At 45.8% G+C, this 22304-nt stretch overlaps 1 protein-coding gene across 3 annotated transcripts in view; it reads right to left on the reverse strand.

Annotated features, from left to right (window-relative positions):
- Nucleotides 1-2243: 2243 nt before the first annotated feature.
- The window catches only part of MPPED2 (metallophosphoesterase domain containing 2), a 161016-nt gene continuing 140955 nt past the window's right edge, over nt 2244-22304 (reverse strand). For all 3 annotated transcript variants that reach the window (XM_037126667.2, XM_037126669.2, XM_037126668.2), the window contains exons 5-7: nt 8902-9017; nt 5396-5509; nt 2244-2782 (exon numbers count right to left, since the gene is read on the reverse strand). In XM_037126667.2, the coding sequence (XP_036982562.1) occupies nt 2664-2782; nt 5396-5509; nt 8902-9017 (349 nt within the window). In that variant the 3' untranslated portion in view covers nt 2244-2663. The remainder of the gene's footprint in view (nt 2783-5395; nt 5510-8901; nt 9018-22304) is intronic.

Below are 22304 nucleotides of genomic sequence, written 5' to 3' on the forward strand. Positions count from 1 at the left end.
GCAGAGTGTCTGGTCATGGAACAATAGAAAGTGCCTGATCTATAAAAGCTCTTTCAAATGTTTCATTACAAGACTCAGTGGCGAGAGCATCGGGCCTTGGGACAGTCATTCCTGCCCCTCTGGAGGCAGTTCATGCCTATGAAGTGGGAATGTAGATTGGCTGAAGTATATGGACAGTATACTCTGTCCATGCGCCAGTCTACCCTGTAGATTCTGCAGACGGGGCTACTTCCTGCCCCGGCACAATGAAAAGCAATTCTAGTAGGTGCTAAGCTTAATTAGTTTGTGTCCAGACGTGCTTTCAAGGGCTGTGCACATGCACTTGTCATCATGATCTGCCACCTGTTTCTGGAAAGCCTACATTCCCAGAAGTCTCAGCCTAGCTTCTCGGTACAGTCACTGGATGAAATTTCCGTTCAGTCTACCTCTCACTTCAGCTTCCTAGGCATGGGCCTGAAGTCAGCACCCTCTTCTGCTGATAGAGCAGGTGAGAGGAGGGTTAACTGCTCACAGTATGTCCTAGCTACTCACTACGGTCATGGGCCACCTGTGCTTGGGCAGCTGGGGCATCTGCTCTGCAAGCTCAGACAAAGTGTCCACACGGGCTCTGGGTGGCACCCGAGACAACTATGACGGCCTGAAACAGTTATGTGTGACTCTGAGAGGGAATTCTGGCCTAGGACATTCTTTCCATTCTGCTGGTACTGAAATCAAGAATTGTTTACTGGAATTACCCCAAAGAATCTCTACTGGGTAGGAAGAAAGGAAGATGTAGATGAATACAGCCCAATGGGCACTGAAATGTGGACTTTTGGGATAAACTGCAGATTCATGATCACGTTGCTTTTCTTCAGTGGTTCTTCCCAGAGAAAAGAAAAAAGACACAACCCAGTTTCCCTGCCCCACTGCCTGCCACCTCCTGGCTGCCACCGCATTTCAGTGGCATCCATCATTCAAAAAATAGTGAGGGGGGAAAGCTGCTCCTGTGGACAAAGGAGAATGGGTAGTGGTTGCTCTATTTCCCAATGTTCGCTTCCTCACCACCACACACGTGCACAATAGCACCCCTGGCCCCCCACTGCACGGGCACCGTTCCCACAGAAATGACACTGGCCAGAGAGAAATCTTCCCCCTCAGAAATCTACCGCAAGATAGATGACGGTGTGATGGAAGGCAAGAGTACACTGAGTGCCTTATCGATCTACCTGCCAGCCCATGAATGGTGGGTAATAAAAATTTATTGAAAATTTGAAAAAAAAAAGTCACTTATTTTAATTCTTCTGAAAGGGAGTACTGATGTTGCATGTGAATAAATCCTCCCCTCCCCCCGGGGCTCAGTCACTATTCTTCCACCAGCCAATCCTCCAAACCGCACGGATTTAAAAATCTTGCAATTTTTATTTGCATATAAAGGCCGCTAGATATAGAATATCACAATAAATTTAAAGAAACAACTGCTTTCCTAAATTTCATTAACAAGGTAACATAAAATAGAATAAAGCTCAACAGCATTTACAATGGGAAAACAGAAATGACTATTAGCGACAATATTTTGTGCTAGCGAAGATTGCATCGACACACAGTGCAAAATGGGGGGAGGGAGAGGAAGGAAGAAGACAATTCAGGGCATTTAAATATAAAGGACAACTAAGCCTTATTTTAGTTAGCTTCCATTGCATCCATTAAAGTCTACGCACGCCTGTAACTGTACCTAGATTTAACTCAAGCTCTTTAAGACCTTGAGTTCTGAGAAAATGTGTGAGCTCCTTTCAAACTCTGGATGCCCAGCTATACAGCATCCATTTGCCACTCTACTGTCCTTGGCAATATTAAACTCCTAACTTAGTCATAATACACAAAAAAATACTTATATATATAAACCCATATTAAAAAGGAGTCTGCACACTCATTTTTTTTTTTACTGCACGGAACACGTGCTCTTGACAGATTCCATTTCCATATTTTTAAAGCTAAAATAATTTAAAAGAAACAAACAAACAATGAGACCTTGTATAACCACAGTGTGGATCTCATGAACTGAGCCATCCTTCCTTTGAACGAGAGCGTTTTCTTCCCTTGACACAACTTTCTCTACAGCGACAGTGTGAAGGGAAGTCTTTTGCCACGCCGCCTTTTGTTTGAAAAGATTACTATAAATCCGGGCCACCGCTGCAAGAAAGAGAAGCACTACCAAGACAACAACAACAACGAAACATCAAAAAATAAAACAGTTCAAACAATACTCTTAAACAGTTGTGCAAATCTGGTTGGTTTTTAAAACACTTGCCGACCTGTTTCTTTTTTTATTTTTTTCTTCCAGCTTAAAGCATATTAAAATAAGACTCTTATCACCTTTTAAAAAGAAAGCTTGGCTGTCCTTTGGTGAACACTAACAATTTACAATGGCGTGGCCTTTGAGAAAACAGAAGTCATTTTACAAATTCACAATGCTCCTCTGATTTCAGATGGATACCCCATTTAAAAAACAATAATAATAATAAAGAAGAAGCACAACCTCTAGCATCATTTTTTTTTTGTTCCAACAATTTACAAAAAGAACTCAGAGGATTTGGAAATAAACCAGTAAGAGAATGTAAATTTATAATTAGAAAAAATGGCAGTTTATAGACCTTCCCTCACATTCCAATGGGGCATTCGGAGCTTCAGGAACCCTGTGGGTTTGGAAGGTCAAATATAATTGGAGGGTTGGTCGGTTGAAAGCTGACTGTACACGTTGAGGCATTGATGTATGTTGTGTAACCGTCGGTCATAATGCCGTAACCTGTGGGGAGAGAGTGTCACGCTTACTGTAATATACACAAATAGCAGAGACTCGATGCAGGGCCATCGGGCAAGGGAAACAAACAAACAAACAAAAAAGTCTTTGCCAGTGGGTAGTGAGATGGAATTCAGGGGAGCCTCTCCGGACATAACGGCTTTCAGAAACAGCCTGGTTTTATTCTATTTTCTTTAAAGGGAGAATCCTCGACTTCAAAGAAAAGTGCTTCCTTTTTCTTTATTTAAATACTAGATCTGTCAGAGGAAGGCTGTAAAGTGTCTCGGCTAGTTAGAATATAAAATAATCCGTCCCCCTCTTTTTTGAATACGATTTTCATTTCAAAGCCCTGCGTTAACTATTGCGTTCTCGGAGACAGAATGAGGAACATCAACTCAGGGCCACACATCCAAACCCCAGACAGTCAGTCTTTGGATGAATGAAGAAGGAAGGAGTGCCGCCTTGGAGGCTGGGACAGGAGGATGCTCAGCCCCTTATCTTTGAAATAACATCTAAACTGCCTCAATGAGCGTTAACAATAACTAATCTTATCTTACTTGAACTGTGTGGCTTTGATGCTAAATCCCATTTCACTCAAAAGAATCCAGTGATCTTTTGTCCAAGTGATTTGGAGAAACGTCACCCTTAGACCATGCTTTTCTAAGCTTACCTGGACGCTGGATCCAGCGTAAACACTCCCCATAGGCAGTATAAAATCTCGTGACTTACTGGAAGAAAGCTAAGAAAGTTTCTCTGGGTCTTTGGCATATACACTCCTTTTATGATTTTTAATACTTTGAAATTTGCAGCACAGTTGCAAATTTGCACACTTCCTTTATAGCTTCTGCAATTAAGTTTGCAATTCTATGTTGGTATCAGGCTCTATGGCACAGAAAAATATGCCCGTGGAAAAAAATAAAATGTCCAGGATTTATAGAAATACCTGATAAGGTCCCCCGCCTCACTTCCAAATTGCTAACATTTCTCCAAGTAAGCCTGTGGAGAGCTTAATGAGGGTGAATGGAAAAATCTCTTAAGAAAAGAAAGGAGGCATTTAAAATGTGCTCTGTTTAGTTCTGGGGTCATAAAGTCTTGTTATCTTTCTCCATCAGGAGGCTGGCGTTTGCCCTCCCTCTGCCCCCTTCAGCTGTCTTAAGCGAATAAAATCAAGACGAGTTTATTTGAATATGATCCCCTCCCTTTTAAGCAAGTTTATTATTTTGGGACTTCAGTGGAATTCCCCAATTGTCTGGCTAGTTTAAACCTAATTAATGATTTTTTTTTTTTTAAAAGAAGAAACGCAAACCCATAGGCCTGCTGCAGGACTCCAAACCTGACAGTTGTCCTTAGAAATGCTGCTTAGACCCGAGCTCCTACTCCCCCCACCTCAATCATGCACAACACCTTAGAGAAGTACCCTCCTCTTCATTCAGGGCAGGAAGACATCCACTCTTGGGGAGCTGCACCCCCACTTTTCATCCACTTAGCTGGTGCCTGCACTCAGAGCTCACTTTCTCTGGCCTTGGTAGGATGATTTTCAATATGCTCTTTATTACCTGCCTAAAGCAGGAAGCCACTGGATTTGTGGGCTTTGAAAAGCAAACTTGTTTTCTGGCTTCATCAGGTACATAGACCTAAACCCCTCAAATGCGGATTCATAAATAACTTCAGAGAACAGCTATAAGCAGGAGATGGAGAGAACAGGGCAGCTAGCTGCCTACGTACACATGGATGCATACCCACTGCACAAATGGATGCAACTGGGAGAAGCCGGAGTGCCAGAAAATTGAGGCCAGCCAAGAGAGCACTCTGCGTCTGCCCAAAGGCCCAGTTCCCCCTGGTTTGCAAAAGGGAGGACGTACAAAACCTAGAACCCCGAAGCTTCCTGGGAGACTTTCGGGTTCTGTGAACTTGACTCCAGCTTGCTGTGAAAGGCAGACAATGGCAACTAGACCAGTTCCCATTTAGGGGAGATTTAATTATTCTGTTTAACCTCAGCCGGAGCTAGCAGTGCTGATGATTTCTCAGAAATCTGAAACGGCTCTCTGAGGTCAGTAAGAAAGATCTATGTGCAAATGGACAGGTTCCTGCTACTTCTACTATATAGTCTTGACTGCATGTCCCAAGTTATTTTTTGAAGAATGTCTTGTCTTCCTGGGTCTCTGTGTGCATTCTATATGTGACACAGTATTTAGAGGTAGGAGGAGATCATAGAACTTACTTAGTTGAATACCCAGGCCATTTCTTCTAAACACTCTTGAAGAGAAAATTGGTTCTTTATCACTTCCCAGCTGCGCTCCAGCAGTGGTTATCAAACATTCCTCATCAGGTCCCTGAAATTCCAGAAGCTGCCTGGGGCAGTGCTGGGCTTTCTATAAAGTGGGCCAGACCTGGTTCTGACTCTCTACTCTATTTCAGATAGAGCAGCTCCATATAACATAGCCATCAGCATGACGCACAGGTGTCTCTCCTTACAGTTTACCTGATAAAAGGGTTCCCCGGGTAGGAAGAGACTGAAAAGTACTCCAGCTACTCCCAGGAGAGCTAAGGTCCCCATTGTGAAACGGGATCACGGGTAAATGACACACTATGTCATGAGCCCCTTTCTTCCGGTCTTACCTTCATGAATTCCGCCAAACACATGGAGCTTGGGTCGGACTCGCCTCTGGACTGTGTTTAAAAGCTCCACGCAGCCCACTCTTTGAAGTTCCTTTGGAACCCAGTCTCGAAAACCTAAGGGCAAAATGCAATCAATACTCTTAATTTTCTTTCTTCAGGTAAGGTTTCATTTAGACTTTCAGGAAGCCATAACTCACAGAAGGTTTATTACATTATCTGTAATCCTAGCCTCTCCATTAAAGCTCACAATGGCTTTTAAGGAACTTTTCACTCGTCACTTTGTCTTCTTTAGGTTCTTGAAAAAAATTTTTTTATTTGCACTTTTTTCCTTCCTGTTAATTAACATTTTTTTTCCTGTAACGGATTTGATTTATTCAGCCACAGGTTTCAAATCTTCTTCATGGGTCCAATGACATTTATTCCCGGCAGTCCCATAATCTCTCTTTCTCTCCCGATTTAGTGACTTTTCTTTTTTATTACACCTTTCTGATAGCAGTTTACTTCCAAGACAATTCACAGAAGACAGTTTGGGAGGGGTTGCCTGGGAACTGGCCACAAGATACCTTGCTCTCTTCAGATATATCAACTCTTAACCCTTGGAGCTCCGTGATGACCAACACTTGGAAACACCAAGTTCCTCCTCCAGTCCCCTCTCTAGCAACAAGCAGCAAGGGTGACCTCACGGTGGCATGCGAGAAGCTGAGGCTAATTGACTACCTTTATGTAAAAGCCACTTAGTTCTACACTTAATGCAGGAAATCCATAAAAACTGACATCAATTATAGCAAAAGTCAGCTATCTGAGTGATTATGGTCCGAGTGCAGGATGGGGTGTTAAAGAAGGCAGGTGGGACGAAAGGCTAAATCACCATCAGCGGGAATCCATTCCATAGCTCCATTAGGCGATTCCTACTATTTAGAAACGATGGGGCGGAAAGGGACAGGCAAGTTCATTCCACTTTGGCGAGACTGGAGAAATGAAGATTTAGCATCTCTGTAGAGACGCATCAGGCACAGTGTGGGGAATAACGGCCAGAGAATGTGGGAAGAACATCCGGTGGAAGTGGGGGTCCTATAAAAACCCAACCAGGGGTTTTAAAAGTGTGCTAATTAGAGGGGAAAAATCCTTAGTCCACAGTAATTGGCACATTCCCTCATGGAAGTGTTTTTCTTGAAGAGGGAAAATACTTCATTTCACATGCAATCACCAGAGAAAGCATCTTGCTCATTCCCTAATAGTAAAGTCCTACGGCGTGATGGCTTCCCTTCCCAGAAGGGGCAAATTCAAGGCCAATCCCACTGCCCACTCCTACCTGCCAAGCCAGCCTTTTCCCAAGAATCCTGTTAACTGTACTGGTTGAGGTTTGGCTTTACCTTATGAAAACTTTGCCTGAGCTTTCATTTTACAACTCCAGACCTTACTGTGCTCTATGCACTCTGAACACTAACTAACTACCTCTTTACTGTTTGCAAAGAGAGAGAGGGTAGCCTCCTCTATAAAAACGTCTGAGTTCTTCGGGGGCTTGAATTCAGACTTAACCATCATTACCACTTTCTTTTGTACAAATAATTTAATTACTTGATGAAGTCTGTGAACCAATCAACCTATCCAAAGTTGTATTCCAAATAACACTTCAGACATGTAAATGTTCTCTATGCCGAGGATGTCCACCCTGTCCACCCCCTTATACAACAGTACACATCCTATACACATTCTATGGAGAACCATGCCTGCCCCAGCCAGTCGGCTCAGGGAAAGCACCCACTTGGCCAGGATGCTCCATCTGGAGGACCTCACTGGGTGACTGTGCTGCAGAATATTTCATGAGCAATTTAAAGATTTAGTTAGTCTCTAATGATTGCTAAATAGGGAAGTGAATTAATTATGACTTGATAAAGATTGTGGATACAGAAAATCTTTTAAAGCATGGGATAGGCCCTGGCTGGTGTAACTCAGTGGACTGAGTGCCAGTCTGAGAAATGAAGGGTCACCAGTTCAATTCCCAGCCAGGGTACATGCCTGGGTTACAGGCCAGATCCCCAGTTGGGCGTGCAAGAGAGGCAACCAATCTATGCTTCTCTCACACATCAATGTTTTTCTCCCTCTCCTTCTCCCTTCCTTCCCCTTTCTCTAAAATAAATAAATAAATAAATAAATAAATAAATAAAACCTTTAAAAATAAAATAAATAAAACACAGGGTAGGGTGGTATGAGTTAGGGGGGAAAAAGCATGGGGATGGTGATTCCAAGGCATTGACCAGGTCAGGAAACGCTGATCTCGCGCAAATCTACAGCCTCCCCGTCTGCAGCAGACCCGGCCCCTGCTCCTGGTTTCCCCTGGCATTGCAACGTGCCAGCATGGCTCAGGCCCTGGTCCTCCCTTCCGGTGTCACTTCCCTTGCGAGGGCGGGAAAGCAGCACCAGGTGGCGTGGAGGGGAAAGTCTCTGCAAAGAGCAAACTCACACCAGGGGATGCGTGTTAGATTTTTCCTTCTTCAGGCTCAGGCAGGAGGACAGTGACGTGGATAGCAGTGCCAAGCCACAGGAGAAAATATTGCAAAGATCATTTATTTTTGTATGAAGTGTGTTCCCCCTCTCGCCAAATCAAGATGATTGAGAAAAGTTTTCTAGTACATGTAAAAATTTGTTGCGAGGGTGGATTTCATGGTCTGTGTTTTTTACCCCAACTTAAACCAAAGACAGAGAAAGAAAACTCTCCTGCTGAAAGCGCGCCATCTGAATTTCCTCAGCACGTCTGAGTGTGAAAAGGGAGGGTCCTGGCATAACAGACACCGAGTAGTTGGGGATCAATGTGCTAGTTGTGTTTGGAAAATACTCTGCGGCTAAGCTGGACCGCTCGTGAGTAACTAGAAGACTATTATATCAGTCAAATAATCATCTTTTGACCCATAATCCGGGTAACAAAAAGTAGCCTGGAACCATCTCAACCTGGATGCTGGCTCCATGTATCTATAAGATGTCCTTAAGTAACATTCAGTGTAAGTCTTTATTGAATACCCTAGCTAAAGAAATCTTTTTTTTCCCACATAATCAGCACAATTTTTAAGCTTGAGAGATCTCCCAGGTTACGCTATGATATGGGAAAAAATGGGCTCCTTTGAACGAAAGTTTCCATCATTCACTGCCATGTATCGTATACATCTGTCCTGTGATTGGGAGGGAGGTCCCTGTCTCCTTTCCACTCCCTACCCTCTTACGCCAAAGTGAATACGGTTCTGAAAATAAATTATCAAGCTCAAAAGACTGTGGTGCTCATTTGATTTTCCCTGACTTGACTAAATCAAAAAATTTAATTTCAAGAACACCTGTAAGCCCAGCAGAACTGCTGAGTTTAATTAGCATACTGGGTTTCTTTAAAGACACTGACACATTTTGTATTCGCTTTTTTATGGAAGGAAAATGATTATGCCCCTGAAGCATTTATTCATTATGCTTGGGAAAGAAGGCATCTCGTATGACAAAACGACAACCTTTGCTTCACTTACCTAGAGGAGGCCCGTGCGTCATGAGAATGTCGATGCCCTCAGGGATGAGGTTCCATTTGTCCAGCAGAGACTGACCTCTGGGCAGGTTAAAGCCCCATCCATTAAACCACGGGGTCCTTGGGGGGAGATAATACACATGCTATCAGGCCAGCAGAGCCTCCTTGCTGCCCTGCAATATCTCTCTCGCACACATTCCCCCACGGTTTGCACGCCTCTCTTTTCTCCTTTTGATGGTTGGCCCTGGCAGCGGGAGGCTTTTTTGTTGACTGCTTCAAAACCAATCCATCAGAAAGCAAGTGTGCAGCCTGCGAATTGTTCAACTAGAAAGGGGCACAAGCACCTTTGCAGTGGAGACTTTCCCAGCAGACTTCTATCAAAATTCTAACAATGCTGTGTCTTCCCCCAAATCGCACTGCTTCCTCAGCTGCCCAGCCCGGATCCGGAGCCTTTCCACCCATCCTGTAGTGGCTGAGAGCTAAGAAATTCCATCAGCACCCCTTCCTCCTCCCCATCACTGTGGAACTGCTTCCCCAGAAAGATTCTCACTGCAGTCGCTGGAGAACAGGACACGTGCTCTGCAGGCAGACACCTCTGTCCATGGAGAATACACTGCACTGAGAGTGTGGGGAAAACATGGGGGCTCTGGAAGGTGACATGGAACACAGTGAACCAAAGGCCAATGTGGACTTTTCCTCCTGTCACCAAAAGGAAGACTTCTGGGGACATCGCTGGTCACTCTGGAGTCAGCTCTCTTGACAGTGAGTGTGAGCACCCCACCCTCTCAGGAACTCCTGCTTTAGAAAGGAGGTTTGAGATCAATGCTTTGGGGTCTTTGCCCATCCAGTGAGTGTTTCTAACTGGAGCTGAAAATATCTCTGCCATTTATAGTAACAGGAGAGTGATCAATTTTTCTCTACAAATACCACAGGCTAAATTGCATCAGAAGCAAGCAGTTCAGTGCTATCCTAGTCCCTGGTATCTAGCTGTAACCATTATTTTCTGAAACTGAGTCTTTTGTTCTGTAGGAAGTTTCCAATTTGTTACGGCACGCACACATGTAAAAGGCAAGCTGGTCAGTTTTCTGGTGCAGGCCTTTCTCCTTCAACTGAAGCTGTCCCTTCCACGCCTCCAGAAAGAGGAGACCTTCTTTGTGAGTGAGGTCACCTGGCCAGTCACAGCTAATTAAACAAGGTGCATTCTCATTTAAAGGCAATCATGGTCTGAGTAATCATATTTTCTCAAGACTCTGAACTCAGAAACACTGATCCAGCGTTCACTGGATGGCGGACGTGTGTGGTCAAGGCCAGAGGGGAAAGAATGGCAACTAACAGCCAAGTGAAAATGCATGTCATTAGGTGAGAAGTTCAGTTCCCGCTGAGCTTTGAGAAAGTCCCAGAGATAAGAGATTATGTAGCCCCGGTCAGAAAGAGAGAAACCAAGTAAGTGTTTGACTTGATTCCTAACTGTTTTCCAAGTCCCTCAGCCAGCCTCAGGAAACTTGTTTGTGATAACAATAGTAATATAATAACAATATTATTAAAGCTATTATTTATTGAATGTTTATGTCAAGGCACTATTCTAAGCACTCTATTGGTAGTAACATATTTAAACCTCACAACAAGCTTATGATGTGAGTACTATTATGAACCCCATTTTACAGAGAGAAAACTGAGGCACAGAACGGTCAAGTAAACACAACCAATCAATTGAATATAAACGCACGCAGGCTGGTTGCAAAACCCATACTCTAAACCACCACCCAATTCCTCTTCTTATATTACTACTACCTGAATTAATGCAGAACTTTCTTGCCCTGGGTGAGCCCCTTCTGTACTCTTTCAAATTTGAATGTCTGGCTGCCTGACGCCAAATGAGCTCTTAACTAGAATAACATATCTACGCCGTGGGTCTGAAATCCAGCAATAAGATGGCGTAGTGGACGTCAATGGTTTTTGCCTGCTGAGTTCTTTCCTCTTTCTTGTGGTAACAGCATCCAAATTTCCTCAGCGGAACCTGTCCCTCTCCAACTCAGTACATGTGTTCTGGCAAGGCTGCCTTATCTCCGCTCTAGAATGAAGCATGGACTGTGTCTCCCTGGATGGTGATTGGCCTAGGGATGTATGTATGACCCCAATCAGGCCAATGAGAGTCACCCTCAAGATTTTGCTGCTGCTACCTAAAAAGAAGTCATGGCTTCCTCTCTGAGACCCTTATCAAATGACCACAAAGGAAGCCAAGAAGCAGAAGGCCTTGATGACCCTGTTGGGCCTCAGGGTCCAGCTGTGCCTGAAGCCAACTGCATTTTCCTTCTGGCTCCACTTTCTTTTTATCAGCTTGAGTGAGATCCTGCTGATTGCAACTGAAAGAGTCCTGAGATATACAATTATTGCTTTTAGTATACAAATGTCGTATGTACCTATGGTAGGCAATAATCTTTCCCAATCTCCAATATGTTTATGTTCTACTTCTTGGAACCTGTAAAAACGTTACCCCACTTGGCAAAGGGGAATTAAGTTTGCCTCGGGAGTTTAGGAGCTGATCATCTGATCTTAGATTAGGGAGACCATCCTGGATTACCTGGGTAGGCACTTGTAGCCACCAGCTTCCCTGAAAGTGGAGGATGGAAACAGCAGAGCAGGCTGGAGTGATGCAGTGTAAGAAAGGACTCAACCTGCTGTTGCTGGTTTTGAAGCCGAAGGAAGAGAACCAGAGCCAAGGAATGTGGGCTGCCTCCAGAAGCTGGAAAAGGGAAGGAAAGAAAAGCAATCCCCACCCAGAGCCCCCGGAAAGGAACACGACCCTGCTGACCCCTCAATCTGAGCCCAGTTCTCACTGGTCAGAATTCCGACCAGCAAGACGGGAAGGTAGTGAATAGGTGTGGTTTCGAGCCACGCAATTTGTGGTGATTTGTTGCAGCGACAGTAGAATATGAATCCGGTACCTAACAGGTCCGAGCTGGCTATACAACTTCAGAGATGAGCGGCACTGGCCTCGGTGGCTCGTAGCGGGTGTTTAATCAACACAGCCCTCCACGGCCACACGGCCTTGCTCCGTTCCACACGCATTTGGTTTCCTCTGAGGAAAAGGCAGCGCTTGCTTTCCTGCCCCAGTCTGCCTGCCACGTGGTAAGGCGGGGTGCCCGGAATCGTAGGCGTGGGGAAAATGCCAGGCTGACCCTCTCCGACGGAGCTCAATTAGTCCATCTCACTCTGCCTTGTTTTCTCGGCTTCCCTGCCTTCAGAGTGGAAAACATGATTTCATTAGAGTCTAAAACAGAGCTTTCCCCACGTGCAATGACCATCCTTCCTCTTCATTCTATTGTACAACGACCCTGTTCCATGACTGGTCTTCAGAGTAAAAAGAAAAGAAAAAGGGCAAGTTCAAAACCCAGTGAAAACTCAGCGGGCATTTTGGCAGGAGAGGGAGAAAAATAAGCAAAAACATCTGTTTGCCTAGATTTTGAAAACAGGCTCCTGGGCCTGTGGTTCCCATCTGAATGGCACATAAAGAAGGTCTGAAAGGGTCCCGAGCACAGCCAAGGCACTGGGACAATGAGGGGCTCTGATTTCGCTGCCAGCAACTGTCGGAGGGCAGTCAGCCTCTGATCCCCCTGACGGCCCAGGGGCTTCCAGCGTCAAAGAAACAGCACTTAAGTTTTCCAGTCTCCCCAGTTTCCTCTGAAAGAACGTTCTCTTAGAAACGTACAGCCCTACTCCCCCAGGAAATGCTCCGTGTTATGGCTTCACTGTGAAAGATTCAGACAAACCCCCGGTCCACAGATACCCCAGGTTTCCCTTGGTTAATGTTAAACTTGCGACAAAATCCAGAAGTTTCCAAGTTAAGGGTAAACTTGAAAAATGCCTGGCTTTCATTCGGACTCAAACCTGTATGTGCAGGAGAGCAACAGCGAGGCTAAGTTGTAGGAAAGGGAACCTTTATCAAGCCCCCAATTCGCTTTACATAGGGGTTTCTTGAAGACTATTAAATTTAATTCCTCACAACAATTCTTGAGCTATATACTATCTATCAGCTTTATTTTTAGATAAAAATGCTGAAGACCAGTAACATTAAGTAACTTGTAAGCTGAGATCTGAACCCAGATCTGCTTGCTCCAAAGCCTGTGTTTTTTCTTTGCATGATGTATAACTAAAATCTTGTAGCTCAATCCCAGTTCTGGCTCTCACTTACATAAAGCAAAAAACTCTTAGGCTGTGCACAGCCTTGGACGGTGCCATGGCGTTGCGTGATTGAGGTGGCTCTTCGTAAGAATGAAGAGCGGCCCTGACCAGGTAGCTCAGTTGGAGCATTGTCCTGGTAATAAGCCCAGGGTACAGGTTCAATCCCAGGTCAGGACAAACATAAGAAGCAACGAATCAATGCATAAATAAGTGGAACAAATCAATGTTTTTCTCTCTCTCTTAAAAAAAACAAACACAACAAACCTAAGGGTGACTCTGTCGCTATGGCTTTTCCGGGTTGCTTTTGGTTCCTCTAGATCTTCTAGATAAGGCCTTTTCTGCAAGACAGTGGCCCAGCAATGGGAAAAGCAGCCCAGTGACGGGTTCCAGAATTCTCCCAGCCTGGCATAATATTGTAAACGGGGCACACAGGAGTTGACAGAGCCCTGTGTTAATCCTCAGTCTGGCATCAATTCACTAACTCACGTAGACCTTCAGTAAGAGAAGGACCCTAGTGGACCAGTTTCCCCTTCTGAGAAATGAACGAAAGGGCGCATTTGATTACTGGGTTTCAGGATTGTTTTTAGGTTGCAGGAAGCCCATACCCAAAGCAGGTACCTGTAGGGGCGCTCTTCCTGGGAAGAAGGAGCTCTGAACACGCTAGTTCACTCCGCCCCCTACTCCTTTCTGACCTACATGTCTGAGCACAGCTGGCAAAACCTGGCCCTGATGATCTTTCTATGATCCAGAAGCCCTAACGTTCTAAAATTCTGTGCAGACTATCAATGCTCTCAGTAAACGCTGTGAATTGCTTTCAATGAATTCCCTAAATTACCTGTAAAGGACCGAGCCCATTTCGGGAGGAATAAGTATACAGAGTAGAGACAGAATGTGTCAGCATCCATGAATGATGCTTTACCCAGTGGAGTTTCAACCTGAAACACGAAACCCGAGCAGTGAGCCCATCAGGGATTCACTGAAAAATATGTACCGCAGTCACCCTCCCAACCTCCAGAGCCCACGATGGGTTTTGTTCTACAGCGACAGGGGTCGGGGGGAAAAGGAGGAGAGAGCAATGCAAGGGAACAATGTCTATGGCCTCAGCCAAGGACTTCATCATTAGCTGTGACTAACAAATACCACGTGGGAACCACCTTGTGAGAAAACATCCCACAAAGCACCCTATTGCCAGGGGGCCAATCAGAGCCCTTAACCCATCCCTTCATAGAAAGGGATTAGAAAATCCTGGAAGGAAGGGAAACATGTCAGCTATTGGATGGAAGACTCAGATGGATGGAAGCCCAGGATGCTTCCGAGGTGCCTCCTTCTTGATCTCGGAATTAGAGGCGCTTGGCCTCTCCAGTTGAAAGTCAGGAGCAGGCGCTGAGGGAGTTCACAGAGGCAGAGCTTGTTTCAAACAATGTCAATACAAAACAGGTTTTCTGTGTGGAAGCAGGTGGAGATGGAATCACAGCAAAGGTCATCCGTGTTTGCAGTACACGGTGCTGTGGGCAGCAGGGCGGTACCGGGCCATAAATCCTAGGCTTGGACAGGTGAATGGCTGTTTACTCCCCTACCTACTTCAGTGGGGGCTGGGCGTGCCCCAGGAATACAGGGGTTGGAAGTGAGGACCTGGTACGTGCTCAGCTCACATGAGCTGCTCGGGGTCACAGCCCTGGTGTCAGTGCCACAAGTTCTCCATGGAGAGAGGGTCCTGGGAAGGCTTTGTTATGAAGACTTGGGATTCTTATTTTTATCCTTACCCAAGGATATGATTATTGATTGTAGAGAGACAAAAAAAGAGACGGGGGGTGGAGAGAGAGAGAGAGGGACTGATATGAACAATAAACACTGACGTGAGAGAGAAACATCAATCGCCTCTTGTTTGTGCCCTGACAGCGGACTGGACCCACAACCTTCTGGTGTACAAGACTCTTGTTCATAGAGCCTCCTAGGTGCCTCCTGCAGAGGTGAGGGCCCGGAAGGCCCAGGTGGGTTCTGCCAGAATTCTGCCTGGAGGCTACAAAGGAGAAAATGCACGGGCTCACATCCCGGACCTAAAAGCGGGCGTTTTGTGCATGCTACTTAGAGGTACAAGAACCCAGTGGTCTATAAAAGTTAGCCACTCTTGTTTTGGGGGTAGTGGGTGTGGGCACAGACTACGGAGTCCAAGAACCCACGTTCAAACCCCAGATCTTCTATGTATTGGCTTCCCTGAGCCTTGGTCACCTCATCTTTCACACAGAAACAGAATATCAGCCTGTGCGGATCAAGTGAGGTAGTTTATGTAAAACTTCTGGCAGACAACTGCCATACAGTGTTAATGCACAGCCTTTAATCTGTACGTGACACATATTAGCAATATGAGTGCGGGCACACACCCACCCAGAGTTGCTCACGTTACTTTTTCTATCTCGAATGTCCCAAGCTATGGCTCATCAAATCACAGGTGTTCCAGCTTCAGAGTTTTGAAACGCCCCCAGTGCACAGGCCAGCAATACTAGATGGCGACACAGACCCTGAGTTCCTCCAGCTGATTACTTATTAAAAAGCACTCCCTCAGTCCCCTTCTGAGTGGGAGCTTTTCAGAGAGGCGCTGGCCCGCTGCCTGTCCGGCTCAGTCTCGCACAGACAACCCTGCGGAAGGTGAGAGCACAGGGCAAAGCCCTTAGTCAGGGCTGCTTAACCGGCCTGGACAGGTGGTTAGGTTTTGACAGGAACTTAAATCGGGGAAGTTCAAGGAAGAAGGTTACTTTGGGTCCTTGGAATATTTATAATAGCGGGGTCGGGGAGGGTCACTGGAGGAACTGACAAGCTACTTATTAATGACACCACTGCCGCCCGGCACCTCCATGAAGCAAAACCCGGACTCTGGGAGCCGGTTGGTTCCCTGCTTATACCTTCTTTTCTAAATGGTGGCACTTCAGAAGAACAGCCTCCGCCGGCTGCCACAGGCGCATCTCTGACTGCATGTCACACCAGGTCTAAGAGAAGTTACTTGAACCACCGCTGGTTCGAATCGCACCGCACTGCGCAGAGCCCTTCACGTGCCATGAGGCTGTCAGGATAACTCCTGATCCCTCGCTCACCTGACAGCTCAGCCCTCCCTCGGCTGCAAAGCTTCCCGTCAGTTAGAAAAGAAAGCGCCGTTTTCCTGGCACCAGATGTGTCATCCTGAGTATCCAGATGAAAGGCAGACACCTGGCCCGCTCCCCTCTTGCCTCCTCTCCTCTCCTCAGCTCTGTAGAGCCAGCCTTCTCTCCCCAAGTCCCTCAACCTGGCAGCCTGGGAGTCACTTTTCCACGCAATTAAAAAGATGTCTTGCATTGGCCGACGGGGGCACTTCGCATTTTGCGCAGCAAAGCAACACGCACACCAGCTGGGTAGGAGAGGGAGGGACAACTTAACTTCAGGGCAGGGTTTATACCCCTGTACAGCTCCCAGCCCCAGCCTCAGGGGGCTCAGCTGCCCCCAAAGGGCAGTGCTGGCTCCTCCCATGCCAGCTGCCTAGTCCCATCTCTCCACTATGACTCTGTAACCTGGTCTTCCGTCCTGAGGGCCTTGGGATGAGAAGAGGTACTGTTTTGATAAAGGGCAGGACAGGGTGAATGAGGTGGCCTGTCTGCCGTGGACAGGACAGATGCAAATCCTACCTGAGAGAGTCACCCGAGACCCATGGGCTAGGAGCGGGCTTCATGAACCAAGGCAGCGCACGCTCCAGTCTTTACAAACATGCCAACGACTGTGTCCCCTTCTTGTAAGGAGTAAGGAACAAGGATCAGAATTACACCTCTGCTGCCCATTTTCCTTTCCTCTGCCGGAAAGGAGATGATATAAGCAGAGTTTGCTTTAGGAACCAAGGGGGAAAAATCACCGTGACCTGTTTTTGAACTTGGTATGCCCTGAATTATTAAAAATAACAGTGTCTGCCTGGCCCTGCCAAGTGTACCTGTCTTTAATCTTATAAACAGGTTCATAGCAGAAAGAAGAAAGATTTCCAACCCACTTCCCTCCCGTAGTAATGTGAGGGAAAGCACGCCCCTCCAGCACACAAAGAGCTCGGCAGGGCAGAGAGAAGACCACGGCAGGACCTCGGTCTGGGTGGGCAGGAGAAGCAGAGCCGGGACCTGCCCTGGTGCTTGCGTGAGCGTCTCTCCATTTAGTGGCTGAGGAAATCGGAGGACAGGTACCAGGGTGGCTGGTCAGAGGAGGGGCCCTGACTCAGCAGCTCCCAGTAGGACTTGCTCTGACAGCTAACCCCCGACAAGGAGAATTCCCCAAACAGGGGCACATCGCAGCACGCACCAACCAAGCCAGACAGGAAAGGGCAGGCTCTTAGATGGTGAGGAGGAGAAAGAGGACAGCAGCATCCACCTTTTCCCCTTTGGTTCTGACATCATTTTTAACTCTGGTAAACATATAATACATAAAATTTAACATCCTAGCATTTTTAAAGGTGGAATTATCTCAGCGGCATCGAGTGCATTCAGTATGTGTGTGGCCATCGCCGCTACCCATCTCCGGAACGTTTTCATTGTCCCAGATGGAAGCTCTGCGGCCATGAAACAGTAGCTCCCCACCACCCTCTGCCCATAGCCCCTGGCAACCACCAACCTAGTTCCTGTCTTATCAATATGACAATGCTAGGGCACTTCCTATAAGTGGGATCGTACAGTATTTGTTCTTTTGGGTCTGGCTCATTTTGCTCAACACGGTGTGTTCACGGTTCATCCATGCTGAAGCATGGACATGCCGGAAGTTCATTCCTTTTTTATGAAGGAGTAATATTCCACTGCACGGGCACACAGCACTCAGTCTTCCACGTCAGGTTTCTGCAAGTCTAAGATGCGGGAGGCACCAAGCTTGGCCAGGCGGAGACACGGATGTTAAGCCTGAGTCCCTTTCTTCATGGAGTGTACGGTTACTGGACCGAATGCCCAGTGAAGATGGGCTCAGTATGGTATTTCTGGGGCACTGACTCATTCAACAGACACAAGCTGGAGGTTCTGCCAAGGTTCTGCCAAGGTTGGTGCTAGGAATACAAAGCTGAACTCAGCTGCCAGGATCGGCCCACAGCTCACCATTTCATAGGTAAAGTTGCTCTGGACAGAAGTCTTTAAACTCTGGCCTTTATTTTGAAGTAGCCTAATTTCAGAGAAACTTGGGGAACATCAGAAGGATGGGAGATTCACCAGCAATTCCAAGGACAGACGATCCCTCCGGCCAGGAAGTGACCAATGGCATTTTTCCTCATGCACACGCCCCTCAGAAGGCTCTTCAGCTGAAACCAGAACCACACAAACACAAACCCACATCCTAGCGAGCGACGGAGCCTGGGAGAACAGCACGTGCCACATACCTGGCTGGCTCCAAAGCACAGGACAAACAGGACAGCGGAGGTGGCGGGAAGGTTGCCAAGTCCTTAGGCAACTCGGCAGAGCGGGCCTGTGCCCCCCTCACCCCCTCTCCTACCCCGAAGACATGTCACAAAAGCTGAGCAGGCAGAGAGTGTTTTTCTAACTTAGGTTTCCCAAAAGACTAAGAAAGGACAAAAGGTGGGTTCAGGATTAGCTGGATCTTCGTCATATGACATAGTGAACTCTTAAAAATGGAGGGACTGGTGAAATCCCTGCCCCCCGAGATTTCAATGGAGGACAATACAACATTTTACTGTCTTTAGTTTAGTTTAGTTTCGAATGTGTGCGTGTGAGAATATGTTATCACACATTTACACGGCAGGCGCTGGTTTCCTTCTAGGCTCTTTCGTATTCTAGGGCCCCGAGCACATACAGCTGGGGAGGACTGGACTGTTCAGAAAACCTGCCACCTAAACAATAGATCCAAAGCGACTAACTTTTCAGTGGACAACAAAATACTATGTAGCTGCTCGTTGAGCATAACGAGGAAGCTCAGATGCTCAGTGACTTCAGTCTGGTTTGCCACCGTGTCCCCCCAGCACCTGGCACAGAGAACAGACACTTCGGTATTTGCCAGATGAAGAGTGAGTGTTCATGAAGAGTTTATAACGTCATGAAGGAATGTGTACTCCTTGATGGTCATTGGAAAGGCAAAGTATTAATTTGCCTTTCAGTATGAATTCAAGTATGCAAAAATGCTTAGAAAAAAAATAAAGAGACTAACATGCTGAATGAATGGTTATCTTGCGGGTAGGAGAAGAAGTAAGGATGATTATGTCTCCTTTTTTCTGCTTATTATTTTCTATTTTTCTATACTTCATATCCTTTAGAAAGAAAAAATCATTCAGCATAAAAAAAAATTCTCTGTTCCGCTAAATGCAGGTTGAGCATGGAGAGAAATATCTGGAGAATTCATTATCTATTTAGACTCGAGTGTGACTGCAAAGCAAGTTCCCCCAGGGGGTGAAGAAATTGGTGGATCTGGGGCACTTTTGCCCAGGAAGATGACGTAGGCCTTGCCTTTTTTCTCTCCCCACCTCATTACCATTCGTGGGAAGAGAAAGGCTTCTTCAGTAGCAGAGGTCTTGGATTCATTCAAGTAATTCAATACCCATTTACTGAGCACCTGCTGTGCGCCGGGCCCCCCTCTCCTGGTGGTGCTTCACCTCTCCTTCTACGAGGAATTTCAGCTTAAACGTAGAGAACATTTTACGACTGCACAGTGCTTAGGGCAAATCATCCTCACAATCACCCTGAGCGGTGGGCAAGGTATTCATTTTAGAGATAGTGCTGTATGGAAATGGGAATTTTAGTAACTTGCCCAAGGTCACTTACCGCTGAGATGGCACGAACATAATTTTGCAGTACAGTGATTAAATTACGCAAGGTTAAAAGTTAGGTCTAGGTTCAAATTCCGACTGTTTTCTGCTCAGCAATGTGACCTTGGCCAAATCTGATCTTGGATTTCTCATCTATAAGGTAGAGACAATACCAGTCACGAGATCGGTTGTGAGAATTGAATATGGTAATAAATGTAATGCTTTGAGCAGCTGTTTGCCGTCTATTAAGAATTAGATATCAACTCTGATCATCGTTATGAAAGTTAGTATTATAAATATTATCATCACCAACTCTTTGGTTTTTGTGCCCTAATTTATCTTCTTTGTACCCCCACTACACGTACCTCCTCCCCATTTCTCAGATTTAGAATGTAGATTCCAACCACTTGGATAAATGTGTCTTGAAGCAACCGGCAATGGCATTCGGACCTCGGGGGAGCAGCTTCAGGTAGCGGGGCAGCACGACCTGCCATTACAAGACATGGGCTCCAGAACTGGCTCTTCCAACTTACTTGCTACATAACCTTGAACAAGTAACCACTCCGACCTCCTGTTTCCTTAACGGTGAAATGGAGCAACAATTCCTACGAAACCTGCGAGGTCATCAAACAAATGCGCCGGTAGAAACTAGGCACAACGAAAGGAAAACTGCCTTCTGATTCCCATCTCACTGGCTGCCCGTGTGGCCTGTGTGTGCCATTTGAAAAGCTCAGAAGAAGTGGAATAAGTGACAAGTAGGTCGGATGTAAGTTAAACTGTTGGCCCCATTAATCTACCATTTTGGCTCTCAACGACTAGTTTCCGTCCAGACCGATTTAGTAAAGTGAGAAAACGGCGACAGTGAACTGGCAGTGCACACAATCAGAGGAGTGAGTGAAAAGCTGAAGCTGCCCTTCAATTCAGAGGTTAAAGCGAGCGGACAGACCCCGGTGTCTCCCTCGCTGTGTGCCAGCCAACCATATATTATTCATTGGGCTCAGCAAACATTAGTGAGCACCTTCCACTGTGAGGCTCCGGCAAGGCCTCCAGGGAGATCTAAATACAAGGAGAGACCATCCCAACCTGCCATCTGGTTGGGATAACGAGATAGTCGCAGGCAAAATTGGTCTTCTCTCTCTCTGCCCATTAAAATTCTACTGCACCCTCAAGGCTCAACTCCGATTTTCCCCAAGAAGCTTTCGCAATGCCCTCAGCACTTTGTTTAATTGTCATTCGTGCAATTTGTCAGGCTCCACGTTATCACTGGCCTGGGTCTGTGCATGTGCGTGTTTTGACTTACTTCCCACCTCATTTGAGCATTTGAGGCAAAAGTTGTGTCAGGAACATGTCTATTTGCTCAACACATTGGGAGCCCTGATCTATTTCTACCGGGCTCCCCACGATCTAACACAGCACCTGGTACAGAAGAGATGTTGAGAAAATACTCGTAATAATGAAAAGAGCAAGAGCATTTAGGGAATGTGCCCAAGGGAGAGGTTCAGATTGTATGTGGGATTGGAGGTTAGGATGGGTTAAGACAGATTAAGGTTGGGTTTTTAAACCACAAAAACCATTTACAAATACTTCACTATCTTCTTTCAACCTCTGGTCCATCTGACCTGCAGTTGATTCCTCCTAGTAACCCCTGGACACAGACAGCAGTGTGGTGACAGCCAGAGGGAAGAAGGGACAAGGGCTGGGGCGGAGGGGACCAGAGACATCTCTAACAGGGTAAATGGTTAAAAAAGACAAATATAGACAAATGGCCTAAAGATTAAAGGAAAGAATTTAATCTGATTATATGATCATTAACATAAAAAACTCCAAAGAAACTACAAGCAAATTTGTAATTAATTAGAGGGTTTAGGAAGATTGCTGGATATAAGTCAATGCAAAAAATAACTATATTTGTATGCATGAAAGAAGAAACTACAATTTTGAAAAAAATTAAAAAAAAAAATAAAAACACTTCATCATCACACAGGCCTTTCCTGCCAAATACGATAGACACTACTGAACACTCAGCGCGAACTGAAATGTGGCGTGAACACAAAACACACACGTTATTTTGGACACTTCATACAAAAAAGAACGTAAAAATACCTTAATTTACATACTCATTACATGCTTAAATGATAATGTTTTGGAGACAGTGGGTTAAATAGGATACATTATTAAACTAAATTTTACTTTTTCACTCTCTAACTCGGGTACCAGGAAAATTTAAGTTACACATGCGGTTCCTGTTATGTTTCTATCGGACAGTGTGATCGCTGGCACACGAATGTGTGCACCCCAATTCAGTGATCCCTGCTTAGGGAAGGTGTCCTAGTAAAGTAATCCAAAAAGCAAGAGAAAAGTGCTATGGGCAAAGTTATTCAGCACCGTGTTATTTTTAAGAGCAACATATTAGAAATAAGTATTTCCTAAATTCTGCATAACAGTAAGAATGTTTAAGAAAATGACTATGATTAGAATACCCAATAGTA

The sequence above is a fragment of the Artibeus jamaicensis genome, unplaced genomic scaffold (assembly GCF_021234435.1).
Source record: "Artibeus jamaicensis isolate MK-2021 breed Jamaican fruit bat unplaced genomic scaffold, CSHL_Jam_final contig_797, whole genome shotgun sequence".
Lineage (NCBI taxonomy): Eukaryota > Metazoa > Chordata > Mammalia > Chiroptera > Phyllostomidae > Artibeus > Artibeus jamaicensis.